At 39.1% G+C, this 22,910-nt stretch overlaps 1 protein-coding gene across 6 annotated transcripts in view; it reads left to right on the forward strand.

Annotated features, from left to right (window-relative positions):
- The first annotated feature begins 2,555 nt into the window (after window positions 1–2,555).
- Window positions 2,556–22,910, forward strand: part of FAM13B (family with sequence similarity 13 member B) — a 76,150-nt gene continuing 55,795 nt past the window's right edge. For 4 of the 6 annotated variants that reach the window (XM_045794610.2, XM_087862238.1, XM_087862237.1 and 1 more), the window contains exons 1-5: window positions 2,556–2,870; window positions 19,367–19,533; window positions 20,778–20,969; window positions 21,390–21,602; window positions 22,581–22,758. In XM_045794610.2, coding sequence (XP_045650566.2) covers window positions 20,813–20,969; window positions 21,390–21,602; window positions 22,581–22,758 — 548 coding nt within the window. In that variant the 5' untranslated portion in view covers window positions 2,556–2,870; window positions 19,367–19,533; window positions 20,778–20,812. The remainder of the gene's footprint in view (window positions 2,871–19,366; window positions 19,534–20,777; window positions 20,970–21,389; window positions 21,603–22,580; window positions 22,759–22,910) is intronic. The other 2 variants (XM_045794616.2, XM_087862239.1) reach the window with 2 other exon arrangements.

A 22,910-nucleotide genomic window follows, 5' to 3' on the forward strand; every position in this document is an offset into this window, starting at 1 on the left:
GCAGGCTCATAGTGGAAGAGCCTGATGTGGGGCTCGATCCCATAACGCCGGGATCACGCCCTGAGCCAAAGGCAGACGCTTAACCGCTGTGCCACCCAGGCGCCCCTGTTTTGTTTTTGTTTTTTAAAATGAATCTTGTATGGATGCATATTGGTCACATATCACACTGGTTACATATTATAAACTAGGATCTGGAAAAGATATCGTCCAAGGACATGTTCTTGAGTTTTACAGGGGGAAAATGGTCATTTAATTGACTCGTTTTGGGGAACTCATATTTTGGGAGTAGGGCCATAAATGCAAGGCAATCTCTGTCCTCTGGAGCTTACAGTCTTGGGTTTCATACTCATGCCTGTAATGTATCTATTACAGCCAGTTATGTCAACAAGAGCCTGTGTTGCATAGGTGGGGCAGGTACAGAAAGGTTTTTACTCTATTGATTTACTCTAAGTTTTACTAGCTTATGATTAAGCTTTAGCAGCAATCGTGTCCCCCCGTTCCTCAAGTATTGAAGCACAGGTAAAGCTTTCATTGAAGATGTTTAAAGAAAGATGCAAGGCTAAATGCCTAGGCTGCATCTTAATTGGGCTGCTATGAAACCAGGGCCTGTCTGGTCCTCGATTTGGCAAGATTCAGAAACTTATATTTTACCTCACTTACGCTTAATCAGGCTCTGTGAAATTAATATGGATAAAACAACGTTTTCTTTTGATATAACACCGTGATAATTCAACCCAGTGAAAAGCAGCTGATTTATAACCATGACATGAGTTTATTAATTGAGAAAGAGTGTATAGTCAGCTTAACTAGTACTAGTCATGTGCCTTGGACAATTGCTTCTTAGTGGGTTTATTTAATTGAGACCCTTTAAGTGATGGGAAGACTACTTCATGGGTATGGAATCAGAGCACAGGTCTTTGCATATTTTTTTTTTAAGATTTTATTTATTTGAGATCGAGAAAGCACACAGGTGCGCTCGTGAGAGAGAGACACGGCGTGCCAGCCCAAGAGCCGGGGGAGGGGGAGGGGCAAAGAGAGAAGCAGAGGCCCCACTGAGCAGAGAGCCTGACCTGGGAATCCCAGAACTCCGGTATCATGACCTGAGCTAAAGGCAGCCACTTAATCTACTGAGCCACCCAGGCACCCCAGGTCTTTGCATGCTCTTAAAAGATATCCAGAATTTAAGTTTGTTAGTATATAAACTCAATAAAGGCAGAGATCTTATTTGCTGCAGAGAGGATAGAACACAGTGAGAATTCAGTGAGTATTTGTTGAGTGAGGGATTGATTTTGAATTCACTTTTTACCTGTCCTGATAATAGTTATTGATCCTGGTTGTTGCAATCAGTAGCCTCTCTCCTGGACAGAGTGGGAGCACACAATACATTCTTATTCAGATTCTGCTGGTTCTAGGCTCTTGATGGACCCCACCCTTCTTCTATGACAGTATCAACTGGGCATGTGACACTGAAGTTACAGATGATTTGTTTTACTCTCTGATGAAATTTGGGAGCTACCCTGGCCTCTGTAACACATTTACAGATCATCTCACAGGGTGAATTTTTCTTTTCTTTTTTTAAAAAAAAATCTCGTCCCAAGTTCTATGAGGGTTCTTGTTTGGCATTTTCTGGGTTACTGACTTGCACCTCAGGCAGGCAGGAGACAACCGAATTGTGGTCATTTATATTTTTACAAACACCCAGAGTTCTTTGTGCAGGTGTGGATCTACCAGCCATGAAGGAGTCCAAAAACAGAACACTGCGTTTTAGTCAACGGAAGATCTCAAAGCCCTTAACACACTAAAGGAAAGAAGAGATTGGCTGAATATTCACATCTCTGTGAGCGCGTGAGAGCCGCAGGGTCGGTCTGGGTGGCTATGCAAGCAAGTACCGAACTCCCTAGGCTCAGAGGGCGCCTTATTCTTTATGCCTCTTTTCAACTCTTTGAACCTCTGGTTTAGTATAGGAAACTCCCTGTGAACAAGTAGCCTATCAACTTTCATATTCCCAGACGGTTTGCGGAGGCATATATGTTCTCTCTGGAGTGTAGGTCTTGTCCTTAGATGAAGGGGAAGGGTGGAAAGCGGGCAGGGTCCCCGATCTGACGCCCAACGCTGGGAATGTGAACGTGTCATCGCTTCGGCCTGTCTGGTGGCTTTCGGTATCCGTGCTCCTCACCTGGATAAGGGCACCCGGGTTTTCCTGGCCTTCTGCGGGACGGCACGGCCCACTCTGCAGAAACCAGGAGACCTCGGTCTTCCAGATTTACTCTTTATCCCTCCTATGTCCCCTCCCGAGTTTTCTCTATCTTCTTTCCAACCTTCTCTGGCTGAGGACCCCCAACACCTCCTTTTGGCCCGCGCCGGGCTTTTTTCACCCCAACTCAGGGGGCCCACGTTTGGGGTGGGAAAAGGAAGGTGGGTTCTAAAGCCCACAGACTGCTGGGCTGCGGCCAGGGGCTTTCGGGAACCCCCAATCGGGGAGCGCACGCCCCGCCTCTGCCCGCCGGCCCGCCCCGCCCCCTCCCACGCACGTCACGTCCGGCCCGGCCTCCGCCCGCCCTCCGCCCTCCGCCCTCCGCTCTCCTCCCGCTCGCCGTTAGGGAGGGTCTGCGCCTCAGCCACTGCTTCAGTCGCCGCTCCTGCCCCCTCTTCCGTGTCTTCGCCGCCGCCACCGCCGGGGGCATCCGGAGGTCGCTTACCGGGCTGGCCCCGCGCCGCAGCCGTCGCTTTAGCGTCCTGCCAGCGGCCGCCACAGGAGGAGGCTCGCCGGCCGCGGAGCCACCTGGGGCCTCAGTTTTCGCTCTATTGCCGTCGCCGCGGGTCCTGGAGAAGCGGCCGCGGCCGGGGAACGGGGCGTCGCGGTTCCAACGGTAGGTGAACGGGCGGGTACCCCTATTTGCGCATGCGCGGGTCGCCCAGCGCCGCGGCTCTCCCCCTCTGCGCCCCCCAGCGCCTAGTCCCACCCGCGCAGTGCTCAAGGGCGTTGCACGTCGGGGTGCTCGGGTTGGGGGCAGTGCACTGAAGATGGGCTAGTACGTAGAGCGTGCCCCCTTTCTGCTCAAGCTTTCGGAGATGAAGCCGTGCCGGGGCTGCTGGGGGGTGTGGCAGTCTTCGATTTTTCAGCCGCTGCAATGCGCGTGAGCGGGTGTGTCTTCTTACCTTCTAGCTCCCCCAAAGTCCAAGGCACAGCAGCCCACGCGTTTGCTAGTCTCCCCTGAATACCAGACTGCGCCACCTCCCTGCCCACTTCCTTGATGCTGGTCGGTGAAGTTGATGCAAAAAAAAAAAAGTGTGGTTTAATCTGGGCTCAACTGCGCCCCTTTTTAAGATCACGTGAGATGAGTGGTTGCTGACTTCCTTAAATCGCTCAGAGAATATAGCCAAAATTGGTACATTCGGGACTTGTGTAGAATGCACTTTGAATACGCAGGCCAGAGGGGTAACAGCATTAAGTTTCAGATGGGGCGACTGCTCTCCGAGATAAGGCTATAGGAAATTGAATCGGTTGGCACACTTGACAAGTGAGAAATTGGTAAACTTTTGTTTGTAATCAGTTAAAAATCAAACCGAATTTTAGAAAGGCAGTTGCAGAATTTCATTCGGTTCCGTATTATGCCATATAATCATCGAGAAAAGTATCTCAAGTTCGGCATTTACCTTCCTTTCAAGGAACAGCTAATCTAAAAATGACAGCCAGAACCACGGTAATGCATACTATGGAGATTAAATAACTGGGGTGCACTTTGAAAGGCAGACATTAAATGCTAGTTTGAAGTAATGACTTTCTGAGTTAATGTGAGGCTGTGTCTTTAACTTTCCTTTTTGCAAGTACAGTAGCCATACTTGTTGGCCTGGGCTTCTCACAGGTATTGTGCATTTACTAATTACTTGTTGATGGAATTGGATGGGCACTATTTGTGTGTCCTTTGGGAGCTCCTTCTTTATTAATCTGTGCTGCTTTTAAAATTAGGGCAGTATTTTCTCCAATTTAATTGTATCACCAATTAGGGATTTTTGACACAACTTAAGTCCTTAGATGTAGAAAGGCATATCACAGTCATAAAATTCTTCACTGAGCGAAGTAAATGTTACATTATGGTTTTTGTTAGAATGCCATTGTTTTAGGACAGAAAATGGCTGAAATGAATGCATTGTGACTTGTCACTTTTCCCTCACCAGTAAAATGACAGACAGCTGTTTTTATTATCGTTTATGAATAACCTCTCTTCTGTGCATGGCTTCTCCTTCATTGTAACTTTAATATTGGAGAATATAATAGAAATTACTGTAGCTATGCTTGGAAAAAATTGTGGTAAATAATACATAACAAAATTTACAATTTTAACAATTTTTAAATGAACTAGTTATGGCATTAAGTACAGTTACAATGTTGTGCAACCATTACCACTGTCTAATACTTATAGAACTTTTTTATCATTCCAAACAGAGACTCTGTAGACCGTAATTCCTCATTCCCTTTTACCCCTAGCCCCTGGTAACCTTTATTCTATCTTCTTTATAAATTTGACTATTCTTGGTACCTCAGATAGGTGGAATGTGTTTGTCCTTTTGTGTTTGGCTTATTTCATTTAGCATGTTTTCATGGTTCATCTATGTTATAGCCTGTATCAGAATTTACTTCCTTTTTAAGGCTGAATTCCATTGTATGTATAGGCAACATTTTGTGTATTCATCTGTTGGACATTTGGATTGTTTTTCCCTGTTAAAAAACCGAAATTCAACTGAATAAATTTTAACAGTCTTACTGGTTTTATTCAACTATTCATGAATCAGGCGGCATCCCATCCAGCAGATCGAAAGGAGCTCTGAGGAGCTGTACAAAATGGAAGGCTTTCAGAGGCAGAAGGAGGCGGGACAAGGAAGTTACTAGCAAAGAGTGGGTTGTTTCAAGCAGGTCACCATACTTTGGTGGACAGCCTGAGTCTGTCAGGCAGATTACCTCACTAGTGCTGACCAGGAAATTCCAGACTGACTGGTTAAGATTACATTCTCGGGGGAGGCAGTTAGGTGGATATTAAGTCTTAGTTTGGTGATGCAGGTTTAGCCTAGGTGACTCCATTTTGGACCCATTATCTGTCTGTTTCTCTCTCTCCCTCTCTCTCTCTCTCTAAGTAGTCTCCAGGCTCAATGTGGGGCTTGAACTCAAATCCCCGAGATGAGGAGTTACATGTTATACTGACTGAGCCAGCCAGGTGCCCCCTGTTGTCTCTTTTTTAACGCACGTTTTGACTGTTGTGAATAATGCCGCCGTGAATGTTGTGTACGAATGTCTTTTTGAGTCCCTGCTCTTCATTCTTTTGGGTATGTATCTAGCAGTGGAATTGCTGCATCATATGGTAATTCTATGTTTAACTTTTTGGGGAACATCCAAACTGTTTTCAGGGCTGCTGCACCATTTTGCATTCCTGTTAGCAAAGCATAAGGGTTCCATTTTCTCCACATCCTCTCCCAAAAGTTGTTGCTTGTGTGTGTGTGTGTGTGGTTGGTTGGTGTATTTGTTTGATAATAGCCATCGTAATGGGGGGGAGCTGGTATTTCATTGTGGTTTTGATTTTCATTTCCTTAAGAGATAAAGATGTTGAACATCTTTTCATTTGTGTATCTTTGGAGAAATGTCTGTTCACGTCCTTTGCTCATTTTTGGAATGTGTTTTTGTTTCTTTGTTGTTGCTTTTTAAAAGATTATTTAAAAATAGCTTTTTAAAGTTATTTTATACATGAATTAAATCTTTTATCTGAAAAGCTGTTCCAAAAGTGAATGAAATACTGAAATTTAAAAAAATAGAACTAGACAATTTCTGTTTTATACATGAATAAACAACAAAAGGATTGATACCTGAAAAAGGTTTCCAATTATATGGTAGGTCACTCTATATTTAGAACCCAACTAGATGTATATCAGTACTGAAAACTTACTTCCATCACTTCAATATTACAAAGGTATTGGGGTGCCTGGGTGGCTCAGTTGGTTAAAAGTCTGCCTTCCGCTCAGGTCATGATCCCAGCATTCTGGGATCGAGTCCTGCATCGGGCTCCCTGCTTAGCAGGAAGCCTGCTTCTCCCTCTCCCACTCCCCCTGCTTGTGTTCCCTCTCTTGCTGCCTCTCTGTCTGTCAAATAAATAAATAAAATCTTAAAAAAAAAAAAAGAAATTATGATTCTGATTGAGTCCTGCAGTGGGCTCCCTGCTCAGCAGGAAGTCTGCTTCTCCCTCTCCCTCTCCCTCTCCTTCTGTGTTCTCTTTCTGTCTCTAATAAATAAATAAAATCTTAAAAAAAATATTACAAAGGTACATCCATTAAATAAAGGCCCTGTCTTCAGCAGTGAGTAATATTACTGCTTCTAAACTTTCCTTTGTTTTATTGAGTGTTTTATTAACATGGCTAGGGGCAGAGGAGGAGATTACTTGGTAGAGAAAAAGGAATCGTAGTATGTACACATGAACTTGACCTGAGTGAGTCACTGTTCCCCAAGCGAGGCGGTAGGCTAATATGTGAATTGGTTCAATTTGGGGCCTTATAGAAGAGCTGACTTTGATTGGAAATGGAAATAAGGAAGGATATTTGGAATGGAATAAAGGCAATTTTTCCATGAAATCCTGTGGTACACCAAATACATAGTAGTAGTAATGGGATAACAAGAGTAACTCATTATCAGATTCATTTATTCATTCACCAAATATTTATCTCCTTCTAAATTCCAAAGTTAACAAGCAGTCACTTGGTGAGAGTTGTATAACTTTGTAAATTTACATGTACTATTGAAGTGTACACTTGAAAAGAGTGAATTTGTGATATGTAAATTATACCTTAATAAAGCTGGGTTTTTTTGTTTGTTCGTTTTTTAAAGCAACCCACCAGCAGACTTCATGGAGCTTATACTCTCTTGGGAGAAATAGACATTAAACACAGAAAGAAGTATATATAAATCTTATGAATGCTTTGGAGCCACGGAATAATATGCCTTGAGAAAATTTAAGGATAAATCATTAGATTGAATAGGTTGGAGAAAGTCCCTCCAAGAATGGTACTTGAGTTAAGAGCTGAAGATGAGTAGGATGAAGTGGGGAGAGTGTTTTAGGTAGATGAACCAGAATGTGTAAAAGTCTTAGGTTGAGGAAGATGAGATGGGATTATAGGATAAGTTAATGCAATTTACTGGATTTCTGTTAGAGGGAAATATTCCAGTCTCTTCTGCCAAGTTATTTAGCTATAGTATTTTCTTTTTTTAAAGAAATTATATATTATTTGTCAGAGAGAGAGAGAGAGAGACAGAGGGCACACAAGCAAGGGAGCGGCAGGCAGAGGGAAAAAGCAGGCTCCTTGCGGAGTGGGGAGCCTGATGCGTACCCATTCCAGGACCCAGGGATCATGACCTGAACCAAAGGCAGAAGCTCAACCAACTGAGCCACCCAGGCGCCCTCTAGTGTTATTTTCTTTTCCTTTTGTATATGATGCATGATACTTTGTATCTCTTTGATTTTAAACAATTTTCAGAGGAATGTCTCAAGTTTATTATTGTCCTTTTTAGTAATAGAAAAACAGAAAACGTTGAGCCGTTTACTTATTCTTAAAATATTTATTTTTGCTTTTGTTTATTAAGCTGCTGTTCCGTACATTTGGAGAGGAAAAGTAAAAATAAAACAACTTAAATTTTTTTTTTGTTGAAGTATATTTGACATTGCAATGTTAAATTAGTATATCACAGTAACTCAACAATTCTGTACGTTATTCAGTGCTCACCACAGTAATTGTGGTCACCATATGTCACAACAGTATTACAGTACTGTTAAAACATTCCCTTTGCTATACTTTTCATCTCCCTGACTTATTTTATAACTGGAAGTTTATACCTCTTAATCTCTTTCATCTGTTTTATCCATCCCTCCACTTTGTCCCTTCAGACCCATCAGTATGTTCTCTGTATTTATGAGTCTGTTACTGTTTATTCTGTAACTATATGAATATAAGTTAAATCGTATGGTATTTGTCTTTCTCTGACTTACTTCTCTTAGCATGATATCTTCTCAGTCCATCCATGTTGTGGCAAATGGCAAGATCTCATTCTTTTTTATGGCTGATTAATACTCATTTTTATGTCCGAGTAATACTTCGTTGTGTGTGTGTGTACCACATCTTCTTTATCCATTCATGGGACATTTGGGTTGTTTTTATATCTTGGCTGTTGTAAATAATGTTGCAGTAAACATGGGGGTGCGTCTATCTTTTTGAATTAGCGTTTTCATTTTCTTTGGATTAGTACCTGGGAGTGTGAAAACCACTTATTGATAGATATAGTGGGTGATTGATTGGCAAGGAAGCAGGCGGTAGGAGGGTAGGTGCTTTGTGGTCCTAATTTGGGGAAAAAACACTAATCACAGTGCAATAAAAATTTGGAAAGGCAGGGCACCTAGCTAGCTCTGTTAGTAAAGCATGAGAGTCTTGATCTTGAGGTTGTGAGTTTGAGCCCCATGATGGGTATACAGATTACTTAAAATCCTTAAAAAAACTTGGGGGGGGGGGCGCCTGCATGGCTCAGTTGGTTAAGCATCCAACTCTTGATCTCAGCTCAGGTCTTGATCTTAGGGTTGTGAGTTCAAGCCCCATGTTGGGCTCCACATTAGGCATGGAGCCTACTTAAAAAAAAATTGGAAAGGTAAAGGAACTCAAATTTAGAATCAGATGAGAGTTTTTAATAGGAAAAGCAGACCATATTACGGTTGATTATAGAATCACTTTTGAAACTTATAATTTCAAAAGATAAACTTTTTTCTACTAAGGAATATTGTAGTGTTTGAATATTGATTTTTGAGTAGCAAGTACAAAATGTTTGAGTGTTTTATAAATTACCTCCTGTATGTCTTCATACATTTCACTGAAATTTTAAACAAAATTTTCTGTGATGATTGTAGTAATTGTTGCCTGAAAGAGCATTTACTTAAAAGATAACAGTCTTAGAGTTCTAGTCCGTAGTTCAGTGACTTTGAACCAGTTTCTTCAGCTTTCTGAGATTTTTGTTCCTATTCTGAGAGAGGGATTGGTGCTCTGTCCTGCTTATCTCACACAGGATGGTTGTGAGGATTCATTTGGGTAGTGAACTGGAGAGAACACCAGAAATGATAGCATCATTTCAGATATTGGATTTCTACTTTTGTTTAGTGTTCACAACTGAGGAAACAAAGGGGAAGTCATATCTTTTGCTCTCAAAGTTCACAATCTAGTGGGAAGATGCATACAAAAATAAGTATATTAAGTGTTCTTTTGTTCATGTGCTAGCTTTCCTTTCTTTCTTTTTTTCACCAGAGCAGTTTCTGTACAAGTTTGTGTAAAAAGAGAAATGTCCTGATTTCAAGAAACCCAAGAACAGATTGTAGAATTACCGGCAATACCCCTTACATGAAAAAAATGAAGTGCTATGGTTTTGTACTGTGCAATAAGAAGTGATGAGCTAGTCTTCTTAAAACCTTGCTCATTAGTTTGTGGTAGGTGCTGGCAGTGCATGTTTTCAATAAAAAAGAGGTGAAAGGTTACTAGAATAGAGGAGTCTGGAAGAGTCAAAATTTGTCAAAATTGAGATTACATGCACACATTTAGCTGAGACAGATTACATGTCTACAGTATGTATTCTCTATAATGCATATATGCTTTCTCAGATATTTTTTGTCACCTTCTAAATTGTAGTGCTATTTTTTAAAAAGGGTCACTCATTGTCTAATACTTAGTGTGAAGAGCTAATTTAGCTGATAGTCACTTTGGCTTAATGGAAAATCATGGTACATTAGTGGACCAGTGACAATAGAGTGCTTGTGGGAAAAGGGAACCTGTTGGGAGGCATCTTCTTCTAGCACATTATAGGCTTACCTTTTAATCAGGAGACAGGCATTTAAAGTGTTACCTTTCCATGTGTACACACACACACACACACACAGATTTTATTTATTTATTTATTTATTTATTTATTTGAGAGAAAACAAATGAGCATAGGGGGAGGTACCTCATGGTCTCCTTGGCTTTTTGAATCAGAACTGAGGTTGCTTTCCAAGTAAATGTGAAAGTAGTCTTTAGCCTTTTTAATAGTATGTGTGTGTGTTCTTTCTGTCTTTCTGTCAAGAATAAACTTGAACTCAGGACTGTGAGATTGAGACCTGAGCCTAGATCAAGAGGACACTTAGCCAACTGAGCCAGGCACCTCACTCGTTCTATTTTTTAATCTTATTTATTAATTTACTTATTTTTAAGTAATCTCTACTCCCAGTGTGGAGCTCAAACTTATAACCCTGAGATCAAGAGTCACATTCTCTACCAATTGAGCCAGACAGGTGCCGCCAGTAGTGCTCATTTTAATGTTCTGGTTTCTTAAGACTTAAATTACTTGGGTTAGAAAGATTTGCAGTTAGAGCCACCAGCATATTTTAGCATCATCATTTACAAATTTTAAAGTTAAGCTGAGTAACTTGAGGCTCACAGTACTTTTTATTTCTTTATTTGAGAGAAAGAGTGAGTGAGCGAGCATGGGGCAGGGAGGGGCAGAGGGAGAGGGAGAGAGAATCTTAAGCAGACTCTGCACCCACAGTGGAGCTCCACTCAGGGCTGGATCTCATGGTCTTTGGATCCCGAGATCACCACCTGAGCTGAAACCAAGAGTCCAACCGACTGTGCCACCCAGGGTCCCCACTTTCAGTTTTTATATATATACAAGTGTCTGATTCACAGCATTATTCTAGGTGTGAGAAATAACTTGTAAAGTGCTTTAGATATTTTCGTAAGTAATAGTTGCTTTTCCTTCATGATTTGATTATCTTTGGTTATTGTGAAAAGTAGATATGGCAGCCAATTTTGATGTTTTATTTAGTTTTTAATCACTTAAGGAGATGCCCCTTCTTGTTAATCTTAACTTTGAATAGACAATATTGTTTCTTGTTTATGTCTTTATTCAACATATTATTTAAAAAACTAAATTATCTGTCAGGCATTCGGTGAGGCCTTTAGTGTTACAAAGATGAAACGACCAGGTTCTTACCTTCACGGATCCTCTCTATTGAGAGACGGACATACTTTAATTCTGTAGCATAACAGCTAAAAAGGTCATGGTATATTAGGCACAAAGGAGGAAGAGAACTGTATGCTTTGGAAAATTAGGCAAGGTTTGATAGGAAATTAGAATTGGACTCAAATATCAATAGAAGTTTGGTGAACTGGATGGGATTGGTTAGGGTAGTCATTGGTTATGGTGTTGAGTTACCGCTCTAAGCACAGTAAATGGTATGTGTAAAGCCTGGGAGGTGTGGATTGCGAACTTCAAGTAACTTAAGTATTGCTGGAGAGTAGAGTGAGGTGGAAGAGTGGCAGGAAGGGAGATTTTACTGGTAGGTAAAGTACTTGTAGGTCATGCAATGGATTTAGGGTTTAGTTAGTATGCCGGAGGTTCTTAAATCTTTCTATGCATCATAATCACCTGAAGAGCTTATTAAACATGAGGTCCAGGCCATGCTCTCATGGATGCTGGATTGGGGTTGTGGCCTTGTACTCTGTATATTGAATAAGCACCTCCCCATCCCCAGACAAAGTTAGAGAAACATTGCTTTAGGCCACTGGTCTCAGAAGTGAGGTACTGGCAATTGTTTTTTTTAAATTTTTAAATGTAAGTATAGTTGACATATAATATTGTATTAGTTCCAGGTGTACAACATAGTGATTTGACATTTATATACATTAAGAAATTCTCTCTGCAATAAGTACAGTTACCATCTATCACCGTTACAGTTATCACATTATTATTGATTGTATTCCTTGTGGTATACTTTTCATCTCTGTGACTTATTTATTTTATAACTGGAATTTTGTACCTCTTAATACCCTTCACCTATTTTGCCCCTCTCCCTGCTGCCCTCCCCTCTGGCAACTACCATTTTATTCTCTGTATTTGAGTCTGTTTCTGGTTTTTGTTTGTTTTGTTTTTTTAGATTCCACATACAAGTGAAGCTGTGGTATTTGTCTTTCTCTCTGATTTATTTCACTTAGTGTAATATCCTCCAGGTCCATACATGTCCTTGCAAATGGCAAGATCTCATTCTTTTTTATGGCTGAGTAATATTTCATTGTCTGTATAAACCACATCTTCTTTATCCATTCATTCATTGATGGACACTTAGTTTGCTTCCATATCTTGGCTACTGTATATAATGCTGCAGTAAGCATTGGGGTGCATGTATCTTTTCAGAATAGTGTTTTCATTTTCTTTGGGTAAATACTAATAAGTGGAATTACTGGATTTTATGTATTTCTGTATTTAATTTTTTGAGGTTCTTTTATACTGTTTCCCATAGCGGCTGCCTGAGTTTACTTTCCCACCAACAGGGCAAGAGGGTTCCCTTTTCTCTACATACTTCCGAGCACTTGTTATTTCTTTTTGATACTAGCCATTCTGACAGGTGTGAGGTGATATCTTATTGTGGTTTTGATTTACATTTCCCTGGTTAGACTGATGTTAAGCATCTTTTCCATGTTTGTTGGCCATCAGTATGCCTTCATTAGAAAATGTCTATTTAGGTCCCCTGCCCATTTTTTAATTGGTTTGCTTTTTGGTGTCATGAGATGCTCACACTTTGGAAGGACAAGATGACCTATTAAAGTGTGTGTGTGTGTGTGTGTGTGTGTGTGTAGCAGTACTAGTGAATTTATTTATTTATTTATTTATTTATTTATTTATTTATTTATTTATTTATTTACCTTTTAAAGATTTTATTTATTTGAGAGAGAGAGAGAGAGCCCGAGGGGGAGGGAGGGGGGGAAATGGGGAGGCTGAGGAAGGGGGAAAGAATTCCTAGCTGACACTGCACTGCCAGGGCTGGATCTCACAACCCTGAGATCATGACCTGAGCTGAGACCAAGTCTAATGCTTAACCGACTGAGCCACCCAAGGTGCCCCAGAATTTGTTTTTATATATTTTTTAGCCTTAAAATTATTTTTATGTATGTTTATTATATATAATATACTAGTATATTATTTACTACTCTAGAAATATGCATACAATACAAAAATGAAGGGTGGATTCATAATCTTTTCATGATCAAAAATTTGGAGTCCAGGACTGTAGGCAGTGGAAAACAATTGAGGAATTTTGTCCAAGGCGGGGATTTGGGTTAGATTTTTGGTTTTGAGGAGATCAGTGAGGAGAATAGATGAGGGGACTTAGCTTCAGGGGATTTCATCTCCCTCTGGCTTTTTTACTTTGTTTTGATTGGTATAGCTTGGAATAGCTTGAAATCATGGTTGGAGGTTATAAAATAATTGACTGTGGTCATGAAACCCTTTGGAGAGTTTTTCAAAATGAACCAGGCTGTTTACCAGTAGCTTATCTCCAGGGGCAACCAAATTTTGCCTGAATACGTTAAATAAGAGAGGAATAATAAGCTGTCTCAAGGTAAAATGGTTTACATTTAGTGTGTATTAGTCTTTGAAATATATGTGCTATATCTAGTATCTTAATTTGGCAACTGTAGTCTTTCAAAATAGGTTTGATTCCGTTGTTCATTGTAGTTTTGCGGAATGACCATGGAGGAAGATTGTACCCTTGAGTAGTACGTTAAAGTGCACTCAGATGAACAAGTCCTTAGGAATGGGGGTAAAAATCGTCACAAAATGTACTTCATACTCTTTCTCTGATTTTTTTTAAGGTAAAGAAGTTCTTAAACTTTTGAGTGTTAATAGCTCTTTAATTTAAAATACTTCTAAACCTGAATTGTTTTATTCTATAGTACTTAATGGCATAGTATGAATTTAATAATAGATTTAATTGACTTGGTGTTTTCCCTGATCAAAATATTATCTGTGAACATATGACAGGTAACTTTATGTGCTCTCGAGACATTTGTTCATCCTTTCTGTTTGTTTGGTGTAGTGTTAAGGGTTTCGGACAAATGAATCCCTTGTTAGTTTTTCAGATCAGGAAGGAACCACTGATTTGGCATTTTGGGAACCCTCTTAGAGCTATCTTTGTTCAGTTTGAATGAAGGTGGTGCCTTCTGAATGAAGAGGTGTCTTTTCCTTTACTTTGGTGAAATGTTTAGAGCTTACTAATGAAGACCTGAATGTATGGAGCAGGGGTAAATTTATTTGCCTTAAGCTTTGGTTCATTGACTTAGAGTCAGTGTAATTGTCTACAAACTTAAATCTCTTTTCCCAAAGTTTACCATCTTTATTGAGGCCCAGCTCCCTGTTGGCTTTTTCCTCATAGTAAACTAGTGATAGGGATTTTTTTTTTTTTCCTTTTTGGCTTTAGCAATTATTGAGGTAGCTCTTATAAATTTTTCTGTGTGAATTGTATCCTATTTTGTCAAAGCATTTAGGGCAAAAGTGAATTTTCTTGTTCCTTTCTATTCATTTTGAAGGTAGAACTTTTTCACATGAAAATGACAGTTTATCTTGGCAGATGCTGCTCTTACCACAGATGGTTGATTTGCTAAATGATAAAACTTTATTAGTATATCACAGATCAAATCTTAATACTATTACATTGTTTTGTTAAATTGTTTGCTTTGAAAAGACTTAATCTTCAGTCCAACTTTAATTTTTTTTAAAGCTATGTAGAAAATGTAGTAGTTTCTAAATGTGCTTGCTGGATAACATACTAGGGCCGAATAGGATCAGTTCTTGAAATGTGGTTGAAATAAATCTTTTATTTTTCTTTTTTGGATAGAGAAGTATATTTAAAAAATGACATACTCTTTAATGAAAATAGTTTGGTATTAGATAACCTATTAAGGTGATTTTATGTCTTTATTTGTATGGTTTTTTAAAAATTTTTTTCAATTTTGTTGAAGTATAGTTTATATGCAATAATAATTTAGATACAATAACATTCACCAATTTAAATGTCCAGTTCAGTAAGTTTGACATGTGTTTAAGCAAATATCCACCACTATCATAGTCATGACATAGAAATTTCCATCACTCCAGAAAGTTCTCAATGTTTTTTGGTTTTCTTGTCAGTGAAATGGATATAATAAAGCATCTGCATCTATAGAATTGTTATAAGGATAAATGAATTAGTACATTTAAAGCCCTTAAGGGGCACCTGGGTGGCTCAGTTGGTTAAGTGTCATGATATCAGGGTCCTGAGATCAAGCCCCATGCCTGGCTCTTTTCCCAGTGGGGAGTCTGCTTCTCCCTCTCTCTCTGTGCTCTCTCTCACTGTCTAAAATAAATAAATAAAATCTTTAAGAAAAATAATAAAGCCCTTAAAATAGTTCCTGGCTTTTTTTTTAACCTTGTTTTATCTTTTATTTGAGAGAGAGCATGGAGGGGGGAGGGTCAAAGGGAGAAGCAGACCCCCGACTGAACAGGGAGCCTGACACAGGACTGGATCCTGGGACTCCAGGATCATGGCCCGAGCCAAAGGCAGTCAGTTAACCAACTGAGCCACCCAGGCGCCCAGTTTCTGGCATATTGTAAGAGCTCAGTTATTTGTCCATTGTATTGATGTTGGTGTTCTACCGTTTTTTAAAAGCCCCTCTCTACTAATTTTATTAGGTATTTAAAACTGAAAAGATACTGTGCTAAGCCATCAAAAAAAAAAAAAAGAAATCTTGTCATTTGCAACAACGTGGATGGAACTAGAGGGTATTATGCTAAGCGAAATAAGTCAGTCATAGAAAGAAATTATCTTATGATCTCACTGATAAGGTGGAATTTAAGAAACAAGGCAGAGGATCATAGGGGAAGAGAGGCAAAAATGAAACAAGATGAAACCAGAGAGGGAGAAAAACCATAAGAGACTCTTAGAAAACAAACTGAGGGTTGATGGAGGGAAGGTTGGGGGGGTGGGGTAACTGGGTGATGGACATTGGGGAGCGTATGTGTTGTAATGAGCACTGGATATTACATAAGACTGATGAATTACAGACCTGTACCCTTGAAACAAATAATACATTATATGTTAATAAAAAAAAAAGATTCTGTGCTGTTAAGAAAGGTGTATGTTGCTATCATATATATGCATGTATAAGTGGAACTGAATGGAATGCAGAAATACCTTGATCTTCAGCAGAACTCAAGTTGATAGCCTGGTATATGAAGGTACACTTTGCTGAATGTACCTATCACCCACTGTTATTGAAAATTGGTATTTAACAGCGTGTGTTTTTTTTTTTTAATTTTAATTTTTATATTTTTTTAAAGATTTTATTTATTTATTCGACAGAGATAGAGACAGCCAGTGAGAGAGGGAACGCAAGCAGGAGGAGTGGGAGAGGAAGAAGCAGGCTCATAGCAGAGGAGCCTGATGTGGGGCTCGATCCCAGATTGCCGGGATCACGCCCTGAGCCGAAGGCAGACGCTTAACCGCTGTGCCACCCAGGCGCCCCTGTTTTTTTTTTTTTTAAAGATTTTATTTATTTATTCGACAGGTTAGAGACAGCCAGCTAGAGAGGGAACACAAGCAGGGGGAGTGGGAGAGGAAGAAGCAGGCTCATACCAGAGGAGCCTGATGTGGGGTTCGATCCCATAACTCCGGGATCACGCCCTGAGCCGAAGGCAGACGCTTAACCGCTGTGCCACCCAGGCGCCCCGTGTTTTTTTTTTTTTTTTTTTATCACTCTTGTCTCATGATGTACAATTCAAAATGATTTCTTATTTGTTGTCAGTTCCATTATAGGAGGCAACGGTCATTTGTATATAAAATGATTTTGCTGTTTTAGGGCCTGACTGGCTCAGTCAGTAGAGCATGCAACTCTTGATCTTGGGGTTGTGAATTTGAGCCCCATGTTGGGGAGGTATATTGTACTTAAAATTTCAAAAAAATCTTAAAATGATTTTGCTGTTCTATTTATAATAAAATTATGCTTTTGGAAATCCTTGGTTATTTTGAAAGTCTGAGCATTCTGTTCTCTTGTGTCAAACCTTTTATTGATTAACTGCTTTCTTTGCATTTATTGATTCTGTCTGCTAAGACATTTCATCAGATCTCTTTGGGATAGTTTACTGTTGTACCTGATACTATTTTCTTTGAGAACTGGATTTTGTAGTTTAGATGTCACATGAAATTTCTAGGCGTTCCATGACAAATTATTGCAAGCAGTATAATTTTAAAAGAATAGATATTTTTTTCTCACAGATCTGGAGGCCAGAAGGTGTGGGCAGGGCCATATTCCCTCCATAGGTTCTGGGGAGGATTCTCCTTTGCCCCTTCCAGCTTTTGGTGGCTCCTGGTGTTTCTTGTCTTGTGACAGCATAACTCGCAGTTTCTCCCTCCATCTTCACATGGCCTTCTTCCCCTCTTTGTGTCCTATCTTCTGCTTATAAGGACACTAGTCATTGGATTTAGGACTCACCCTAAAATCAGGATGATTTTTTTTTTTTGACGATTTTATTTATTTATTTGAGAGAGAGAACCAGAGAGAGAGCACAAGTAGGGGGAACATCAGAGGAAGAGGGAGAAGCAGGCTCCCCACTGAGCAGGGAACCCAACATGGGGCTCTATCCCAGGACCCTGGGATCATGACCTGAGCCAAAGGCAGAGACCTAACCGACCACCCAGGTGCCCTCAGGATAATTTCATCTTGAGATCCTTAACTAATTGCATATGCAAAGACCCTATTTCCAAGTAAGTTCACATTTAGAAGTCTTGGGTGAACACGAGTTTTTTGGGGAACACTGTTGAACCCACTATAGATAGGAAGGGAATATTTACATGATTTAAGCTCTGACAAGAAGTGGGGAACAGGATTAAATAATGTCAAAAACTACTTTGCATTTTGCAGGATTGTTATTTTGGGCCACTCTCCAGTCTAAATGCTTTTGCACTGCACTGATTCCTGGTTTCATTAACAAAGCACAGAAACACTGAGTACCCATTTTAGTGATACATAGAACTTGCCTCTGACAAAACTCTTCTAATGAGTGTTCATTTATTGTACATCAAGGAAATCTCCTTTTTATGTCATGAAGGTATCAACCTGACTTTTAATGTAAGTTCATTAAACATTTATCCCTGAAGTTAACCTCTCTAAAAGATCTTCTATAACTTAACTTTGAAGTTGTGTTTCAGATGAATAGGCTACATGTTTTAGCAGGCATTTCGGGATGTTTGGGAAGTAATCATCTACCAAAGATTTGTTGTGGGAATGTGGTTTTCCTTCCCCTCCATTTTTTATGTTCCTCCTGGAGGTATATATTACTAATAAGACATTTTTGAAAACCACACTGAATGATAATACTCTTCTGCTTATCGGGACTCTCTCAGAGAGCTATAGGGTGGTTTCCTGAGCTTATTAGAAGATTTTTTTAAGTAGATTACTGAAATTCACACAGGGTGATGAAACAACAATTCACAGATGAGACCAAATATTAAATGCATTGTCAAACAGGTCACCTCTCTCCCCAGTCTGTTTGCTGGTCTTTTTTTTTTTTTTTTTAAGATTTTATTTATTTATTCGACAGAGATAGAGACAGCCAGCAAGAGAGGGAACACAAGCAGGGGGAGTGGGAGAGGAAGAAGCAGGCTCATAGCAGAGGAGCCTGATGTGGGGCTCGATCCCATAACGCCGGGATCACACCCTGAGCCTAAGGCAGACGCTTAACCGCTGTGCCACCCAGGCACCCCTGGTCTTTTAACATTTAATACAATGAAGAGGGAAAACTTGTTCTGTGTCTACTACCTTCATGTATTATCTCAGTTAAACATCTGTATAGGCATACTCTTATATAAAGGAAACCTAAGATTAGAGACATGAAGACATGGAAGTTGTTCAGGGTCACATCTATAGGGTGGTGGAGTTAATATTTGAAATGTTAGCTTTTCTGGTTCTGTTAAGTGCTTTTTTCCAACATGTGCTATTGTCTCTCTAAACCAGAAAGCTCAGACAACTACATTCTTGCTAAAAAAATATTTGGTGTATACAAAGAAAAGAAGAAAGTATATAAGTGCTTTTCCAAGCTTAAAATCATGTCTTCAGTTCTTTGATCTGGAAATGTTTCTGTGTTTTTTCCTGAGCATATGAGAACCCAAGGAGGTGGGCGGGGTGTGTGTGTGTGTGTGTGTGTGTGTTCAAATGAAGGATCCATTGAGGAAAATTGATTATTTGAGTGGTGTAATCTCTGAATATCTGTTACTGTTAAAGATTCTCCTTTGCAGTTATTTTTTACCAGAAAGATTCTTGTCCAGGTTGGCCATCATAATTTGAAACCTTGTGCAAGATTTTGCCTCTAACTAGGTCACAGGCAAATTTTCAGGCAGAGGAATGGTTTTCAGTATAGTAACCCTCCTAAATGGACTTCACTACTTATTCTAGTTGCTTTTCACAGTAAGAGATGGTTTGGGAAATGAAAAGAATTGTTTTTGTCTTCTAGATTAACTGCTGAAGTACTGATCGAGTTCTGCGTTTCTTCAATGAGGAACTACAGGCTGATCTTCTGCCATAATCTCAAACAGCCATAAATGACAAAAGAATGCTTGCTCAGTGAGGGTAGCTGGTGCAGAAGCCATTTTTTAAACTTAGGTGTTTAAGTACTCAAAGGTAAGTTTTCAAAGTGGTAACTCCCGTGCTGTATAAATCCACAGAAATTTTGGAGTTTATCTCCTGTTGCTGCTATTTGATTATTAACTTGAAGTTTTGTAGTTATTAGCTGGCACCAGATACGTTGAAGAATGGATCTTGCTTGTCTAAAGCTATGTAAATTTATGGCATTTTGCTTCCCCTAAGTTAATTTCTGTTGTTTCTGTAAGTTGAATGGATTGTTTCCCAGTCCCATTGTGATACTCTTGATCGACTGGGTGCAGTTATTATGTAATTTATATAGAAGATATTTTTGCAAACTTCAGAATATTGAGTAGATTTATTGTTTTGCTCTGTTCTCTCTTGTCGTGAGAAAGGAATTGTTTCTCTGGTGTGATGAAAAAAGCCAAGTTGGTGACATTTTGTTCATTAACAACTTTTGAAAAAAGTTTTTCTTTTGAAAATACTCATTTCTCACATAAAGTAATAAATATTTTAGGAAACAAATTTTTCTTGGGATTACTTGTTCTCTGATGCTTCAGATATTTGAAACATTGTTTTCTCTTACTGCTCTACTGATCACTATTCCTACAAAGTTAAGACAAATAACTTATTTTTTCTGAGCAAGACTGGTTATGGAAATTTTTCTTTGAAATAATTAATGAAACAGCAGGATTGATGAAAGAACGTTTTCATTTGAAAGTTGATGTCTAGCCCTGAAAAATTTCCTTTATTTATAAAAACGTATTATGACTCCTCTGTCATGTAGAAATCAGGGCTGGTTGATCTTGCTTTTACTAGCCCGTCATTGATAAAAAATGATTATTAGCCCAATACTTTATAAAAAGTGATTCTCTCCTGTTTTGGGTGCTTATAAATTAAGAGGTTAGATATGCTTCATATAGCACAGTCCAAAATGATTGGGTTTGGCTTTCTATCTGTGTCATTAAGCTTGGTCAGTAAAGGTCCTCTGGAGCCACATTTGCCTCTTACTTTGTCTTTAGGACATTAATGTCCTTTGTTAAGTTTAATGATGAATTTGCCATTGTTTGATAAATGCACAAACTATACATAGTAGAGAAAATGTTTGGATGATTGTATTGAGCTTTATTTGTAGAATACATTGTAGGCCTGAGAACTGGAACATATATAATGATTAAAAGCACATTCAGGTGTAAAGCATTTTTTTTAATGTATTTAATCATATTGTCACCTGTTGATTATTAGTCTTTTTTTTTTTTTTTTTTTTGTCTTTCATTTGGCAGAAAAGACAGCTTTGATTTCTGGCTGCAAAAAAGATATGAGGAAGAGCTCCTCCCCTTCCTTGAGTAACTGCAACTCCGTTCTTGCTAACAAAATATTTGGAATTCCACTTGATGAGCTGCAGCAGGGAGGACATCCAGACAATGAGGTTCCGTTCATAGTCCGCCACGTTGTGGACTATATTGAGGAACATGGTATACATTTCCTTACCTTGAGGGCTAGCATTTAATAAACACAGCTTATCCATTTGACCTGGAATTTTTTTTTCTTTCTTTTTTTTTTTTTCCCAGTATGGAAGGTCCAAAATATAGTAAGGAAAAATGATAGAAATTTCTTATGTAAAGTCATATACTTAGAAATGCCCAGCATAGAGCATTTTTTAGTGGGGTGGTAATAGGAATATTTTTAATGGAGGCGGGGTGGATAAGATAGATTATCCCTCAGGACAGAGATAGTATGTTCCTAAACCTGTGATTTGAAGGTGTTTAGCCCAGTAAGGAGAGCCAAGAAGGGCTTTTCAAAAGTGAGTTATTTTAAGTTGTTTGGAAAATGAATATATATGGTCAAGTAGTTGAAGTCGAAGCTTATTTAATTTTTACTTTGAACTAATGCAGGAGGTCTGGAGCAACAAGGACTTTTTCAAGTCAATGGAAATGCTGAGACAGTGGAGTGGCTTCGGCAGAGATACGACAGCGGAGAAGAGGTGGACTTGGTTAAGGAAGCAGATGTTCCCTCAGCTATTAGTCTTCTTAGGTTTTTCCTTCAAGAACTTCCTGAACCTGTTATCCCTGGCAGTTTGCATATTCACTTGATGCAGCTTTCTCAAGGTAGTATAATTTGACTCTTACCAATCAGTCATTTACCATTAATTTCAAAGTCTTGTAGAAATCTTGACATTTAAACAGTAATTATAGTAGTTCTGAGATTCATTTCTTATGTTCCCATTTGTGGACATATGCTCTTTGGGTCTGTATGGTCTAGTCAAGGGAATGGCAACTTCTTAGATTCCTGTAGTCCTATTTATTTTTTATGATTGGTCTTAGGAAGCCTAAGCTACAGGGTGGGAGGAGGAGGAGAAGGAAAGGCGGGAGACAAGAACAAGGAATAGGAGGGTTGGGAAAGAAGAGAAATACATATAAAGTGGTATGTGTGGCATAATATCCAATAATAGTGCTGTTCCTTAGTGGTAATGTTTCTATAGGATATTATTTATCCCTGGTTTGATAGAATGTCCTAGCAAAAACCAGATGACAACTTTGATTCCAGGTTCAGAATATACTTGAAGCTTGTTCTTGGACTCCTGCCTGAAGGAAATAAAATATCAATTTGGACATCAGACTTACAAGCCAAATAAAGAAAAAAAAAAGGCTGATTTGTATTTGTTGGGTTAGGTTTTCAGTGGTGTGGGTTGTATCTTCTTTGTTCACTCATAGTTGTTGACTAGCATTGGGCAGTGCATTTTGACTTCTTATAGTTGGCACTGCTTTGGAAATACAGGTACAGTCATGCAAGAGAGAGTATGATGAGAATTAAAAAAAAATAAATTAGAGAATTGGGGCCGATGAGTAATAGATGAGGAAAACATCCTTCAGCAGTTGAGGGGTTGAGTTCCTTCTCTCCAGCTCTTCTCTTCCACTTAATAAGTGAAATGCGAAGCTCTAAGGCATTTGGCCTCTGTAGAGGAAGTGAAGAAGTTTTGAATTGTTAATAGTAAAAAGGTGATGTGGGTGGAGTAATGTGAACCTGGCAAAATATCTGAGCTTTGCTTTTACTTCATTAAAAAAACCTGTCATTATGTTTTATAGATTATAATAATGAAGATGAATTTGGAAGAAAGTTGAGGTTCCTTTTACAGCAGCTTCCACCTGTTAATTACAGTTTGTTAAAGTTTCTGTGTAGATTTTTAGCCAATGTAGCATCACATCATGAAGAAATTTGGTCTGCAAACTCTTTGGCTGCTGTGTTTGGTCCAGATGTCTTCCAGTAAGTTTTTCACAAATTTTTATGTAATCCAAAAAAACTGAATTTGTGAAGTAGAGTTGTTATACTATCTGCCAAGGATCATAGGTCTCTTGGTGAACCATTATTTTTTATAGTAGATCTGATTAATCCTCCCAGCATTTCTGTGAAGAGGG

Source organism: Ursus americanus, chromosome 5 (genome assembly GCF_024610735.1).
Source record: "Ursus americanus isolate L20-20 chromosome 5, mUrsAme1.1.p, whole genome shotgun sequence".
Taxonomy (NCBI): Eukaryota; Metazoa; Chordata; class Mammalia; order Carnivora; family Ursidae; genus Ursus; species Ursus americanus.